This window comes from Ruditapes philippinarum, unplaced genomic scaffold (assembly GCF_026571515.1).
Source record: "Ruditapes philippinarum isolate M1 unplaced genomic scaffold, ASM2657151v2 ctg6247_1_1_1_1, whole genome shotgun sequence".
In the NCBI taxonomy this organism is placed as follows: domain Eukaryota; kingdom Metazoa; phylum Mollusca; class Bivalvia; order Venerida; family Veneridae; genus Ruditapes; species Ruditapes philippinarum.
Genome location: NW_026858760.1, coordinates 210,150 through 215,268, shown reverse-complemented (window position 1 = coordinate 215,268; position 5,119 = coordinate 210,150). Strand labels below are relative to the sequence as shown.

Below are 5,119 nucleotides of genomic sequence, written 5' to 3'. Positions count from 1 at the left end.
GGTTCATGCTGCACTTATGCTGATATTAATATCATATCACTGACACATAAAACACATATTATCTCATAAAATTCTTATGACATCTGCATCATAATTCATATATGATGATTACAATGTAAATTTATCCTTTATACATAACAAATATATTAAATATTTACATCATATTTAATATATGATCCTACAATGCAATACATAATTTTCTAACTTTGCAGTCAACCTTTCAAGAAATCTGTTAAAGTGTAAAGTGAGAAAATGCCGCAGCAGCGGCCCTTCACTATACAGTATACTGGAAGAAGAAATAAAAAACTAAGCAAATAAACAAATAAAGAGTAACATATATAATCTGTTTTAGTCAACATAAATGAAGTTCAATTGAACACTGTCTACTTTTCCATAGTAAACGTTTCAACAAAAACTTATCACAAATGAAATGGCATCAACTTAATACGCATACAGTCATCTGGATGGCTAAGAGCTATGTCAACTTGAAGAAGCAAGTCAACATATGGTGGCCAATATTTGTGGTCCATTACTATATAAGGAGAATTTGGAGTGTCAACACAAGCTTTAATCAGCTCGTCAACAATATCCTTTAGAGGTTTTAATGACTCTAATCTTAACAGTTGTGTATCATCACATTCATTCACAGGAATCTTTTTCTTCACCTTGTTAAATGCGTCTTGGTCAGGTAGTGGGTAATGTTCATCTAAAAATGCACTCAATTCTTTCCAGCCTTTACTATTTGCCCTGTCCAATTTGGAGCACTTTGATTCCAGTCTTCTAATAACTTCTGATTTATTATGTTTTTCATGGACAGTTTCTTTTAGTTTCATTGCAGCAGCAGCATAAACTGCTTTTAATTCTTCATTTGTTTTTTCTTCTTTTTCAATATCCTCATTAATTTCTTCTCTTTGTACATTAAGGAAAGCAGCGCATGCACGATACTGTGCATTTCTTTTCAAGATGTCATCTTTTAAAGTGATATACTGCAAGTCTTGATTGTCAGGTAGTGTTGATAATGCAGTTTCCTTCAGTGCATGTAATTGACCGTTCATTTGCTTACATTTTTCTTTCAAGATATTTATATCAACTGACGGTCCCAACTCATTATCTGGTTGATCTGAAAGATCTACCTCCAAAACCTCTGGAGATTTCCTTACAGCGGCTACTCTCCGTGTAAGGGCGGCGTTCTCTTCTTCTATAAGAGCAATTTCACGCATCAAGTCATTCATGATTGCAGTTTATAATCGTTGCAAAAACCATGACACTGTAATTCACGGCAAATACCAAATTCAGTGAATTGTACTTTCAAAATTTTGTTTTGATTTTTCCGCCATTAGTAACAACAACAACAATACGGAATTGGTACGGATAAAAGTAAAGTACGAAAAGGAAATTATTTCGCGAACTGGAATACTTAGGGTTTTGACTCTGACAGTACTGTAGGCGTCCTAGCAGTCTTTATATTGACAAAGCACTAACTAAAATGTGTCTAATTAAGATACTGTGTGATTTTGTTTTGTTTTGTGATTAATTAAAACTAAAGTTGATAGTGTGATTTACAGACGGTTCACACCTTAATCTGACTACTTATTTCTTTTATATAGATTTGAAGACGACTGTATATGTTTCGCCTTCTTTATAATTCAGATTTCCCGAGAAAGCTATTTTAACCATGCAATCAAACCGGTTTTTACATAGGCATTAGGAGAAGTATCAAAATACCGTTATACGTGAAAGTTAAACAAATCAGAGATGTAGATAACAGAGATACGCAGCTCCAATATACTACATTGAAATATCACTCATGTCTATCAAAAAGTGAAATATTATGCATTTTGTAGCAAATAAAACTTAATGGATGTGCATTTGATCCTTTTTATATTATACACCGTTTTAAAGTTAACTCTTTTATCTATTGCTATATGTTAAAATACAAATGTATTGGTTGCTTTTTTTTCCTTGCCTTTCACTTAGTAAAACATAGATATGAATAGTTTTGTAACAAAAACTAGTAAGTAGTAGTCTCTTTAAAAATTGATGTGTCATTTATTTAAATGGGAACTATAAATGTTTTACCTGAAGCCATAGACAAATGCATCAGCTTTCAGAAAATGTATTATTTTACTGATTTTGATATCTTGTCAATAAGTGTTATTTGCTACAAGTTTAAAGTTTAGCAAGCACGCATGATATCTTAACTGGCTAGGAACAAATTGTATATTTTTTGTTAGAAAAAAAAATATTTGAAGTAATTTTTAACAAATAACTTGAAAGAATAGAGTCAATTTTAAATGGACAAGATTGTTTTGCAAGTTTACCTGTCGGCTATATGGACAACGCCATGTTAATTTTCTCGAAATCATAAAATTTACCTACTCAGTATTGGTTTTCCCAGGGTTTAAATTAGAAACCAGATCGCTTTCAAAATTATGAAAAGCTCGCATTTGATTGCCTGTGTGAATAGTCACCAGAAATAATTTCTTATATAGTCACGCTCAGATCTAAAAGCGGAGCGTTATTTAGAGCTGTTTTAATCAGATTGGTTCACCCCTCAGACACTTCACAACATACTATAGTTTATATCTATAAGTGTTTGAAATTTGTACTTCATTTTATTTATTAAAAGTTTATGTTAACTGCAATAATAATAAACATATATCGATAAGAACTTTATTTGTTGTTGACAACTTATTAACTTTATAAAAAATATTGGATGAGGTATTAAGAGTCTTATTGATTTTTTCGGGGGGGGGGGAGGGGGGGCGTGACGTGTCTTCAAAATTTGAAGATTGAGGTGTTTGGGGTGAAGTGGCCTATATGCTCAGATGTCATTCCATAATAAGAATTACATCAATCTACAAGAAAACAAATGCGGGAATTCAAGGTATCATACATTCTGCAATACTAAAATAATAAACTTTTCATTTAAGGGACTCAGGATCTTTTTGAAAGAACCTGATTGAGATATTTTTACATGCATATTAGGGTTTTTTTAAAGGTTTTTTTACGGAACGGGAAGTATTTTCCGAGATTAATGTACAATTAATGTAGGTTGACCAATAACTTCTGTGAAATTTTCAGATCATTCGCACAGTACTGGTTTTTCATAATTATTATTTTGATTGTGGAAGATAACCAAAAAATGAAAAAGCGTCTATATGCTTTTAAGACAATCGGGTCAAGAATCACACAAAAGATTCTAATGTAATTTTTATTATCTTATGTTTATCTTTCCATTTTAACTACTTCATGCTGATAACTACATGCTAATGGCAATAACTCACTGTAATAGTGAGAAACATTTAACAAAATGAGATTCATGGCTGCAAATATTTAATTGTTTCCATAGATGAAGGTACATGACATGTGCAAAAGGTCATTTACTTGCGTAAACTGTAGCAATTTGCCATTTCATGTTTAAATGTTGATTTCTGCTTAAGCCGTTGCTAGGGGACATTGACGGTAGTTTGCACTTGACACTACCGTCCATGAATAGGCTCAATCAAACCGAGCCTGCAACATTTTCAATTTTGCCGCTTGGGCTTTCTTTAGGGATTCTTATTTTCTCTATTGTAACAGTACTGTTGAAAATAGGTTGGCAGAAACAATAATACAATGTACAAATACTAAGAGATTTTAGTATATATCAACTGAACCCCACTGAAAATTGTGACTTCTTCTATCCGCAGCTTCAAACAAATGAAGAAAATATTCCCTTTATTTATTTTACTTTGGTGCAACCAGTACTCGTTAAGTATAAGAGAGATAAGAAAAGTTTTACATTGATTCGATAGATAAATTATTCGACTACATATTACATAATTCCTTTTTATTTATGCTGTATCGTATAAAAAAACTGCGAGGCAAAAACCCTGATTGGGCAGAGACACCTTCTTATGGGAGTTGTTACCCTTGTCTATATACATTGTGTTGTATATATTAGTATATAGTGTAATGGGAATGAACTTAGAATTCATTTCTAAATTAGGATAAATGTTTTCTACCATCAAATACATATTTTGTGAACATTCAATAAGCTGTACCCCTTTGGGACGGTTGTGGTAATTGAAACTATCGCACTTGACCCTAGCAACGGCTTAAGTAGTATTCAATATCAAAAAATTCAATATCTAAAAAGTAAATTGTTGGAATTTGAATTTAGAAACAGAGGTGTTCATAAGACAGTGGCCAAGGAACTAATAATATGACTTGTTCGCGCCATTCCTTGTGTCCTGAACGAGAAAACAATGGGCGGAACTATATGAATTGATTTTTTGAAAAGCGATCAGAGGTTATGAAGCCTGCATGTCACTGAAAAAAAACGGCAAAAACCCAATTTGAAAAAAGGCAACATATCCTATTGATGACTGAAAACTATTCAAGTAATATACTGGAACAGTTCAGTTACAAAAAAAAGTTAAGTAGAAGGAATTGGAAATACCACTTGCGATTATGTTGTGCTGATCCATCTTCAATGATCGAAATAACCTCTTTGATTGAAAGTACGGGCGACATTTTACGGCCTCCGCAAGTCACAAACAACACTGCAGTGACAATGAAATATAGAAATACGTAATCCCTAAAGAAAGCCTAGAACAACAAATTTACCATGTTTTGTAAGTAATTGTGTGAAGAATTTTACATTTATACTTTATTTCAAATGTCATCAACAGAAAATAGATATCCAATGCTTTTTTAGAAAAACGAACGTACTTTCCTTTTTTAGCAACAGATATAATAGGTCTCCACTGCTTTTTTAGAATCACATTTAGCTGCATACGAATGTACTTTCCGTTTTTAAACACATGATCATTTCGTACTTAGCACGTATTAATTACGGGTGATATGGAAAATAGACAAGTCTTCCGGTATGACTCATGCTAGTAACAAACAAAAACGCCCAGCCGACACATTTAAATTCGTTCTCAATTCTTTCGATATCAGACAGTTTCTTTCGTCTGCAAAATCTAATAATAAATTGCTGTTATTTAAGAAGTTTTCTTTTATGGTTTTTGACGCTTATCTGCGTTAAAGCATAAATATATGGTGCAAAATTGAACGTAAAAAGACAAAATCAGATTTCGAAAAAAACGAGTACGAATAAAAATACTTGACA

General features: G+C 32.3%; 1 protein-coding gene across 1 annotated transcript; it reads right to left on the bottom strand.

Moving 5' to 3' along the window:
• Window positions 1-317: 317 nt before the first annotated feature.
• On the bottom strand, window positions 318-1,338 carry LOC132754160 (centromere protein K-like). The gene has a single exon (XM_060744754.1). The coding sequence runs from the start codon at window positions 1,230-1,232 to the stop codon at window positions 420-422; it is 813 nt and encodes a 270-aa protein (XP_060600737.1). The 5' UTR covers window positions 1,233-1,338; the 3' UTR covers window positions 318-419.
• Between the last annotated feature and the right edge of the window lie 3,781 nt (window positions 1,339-5,119).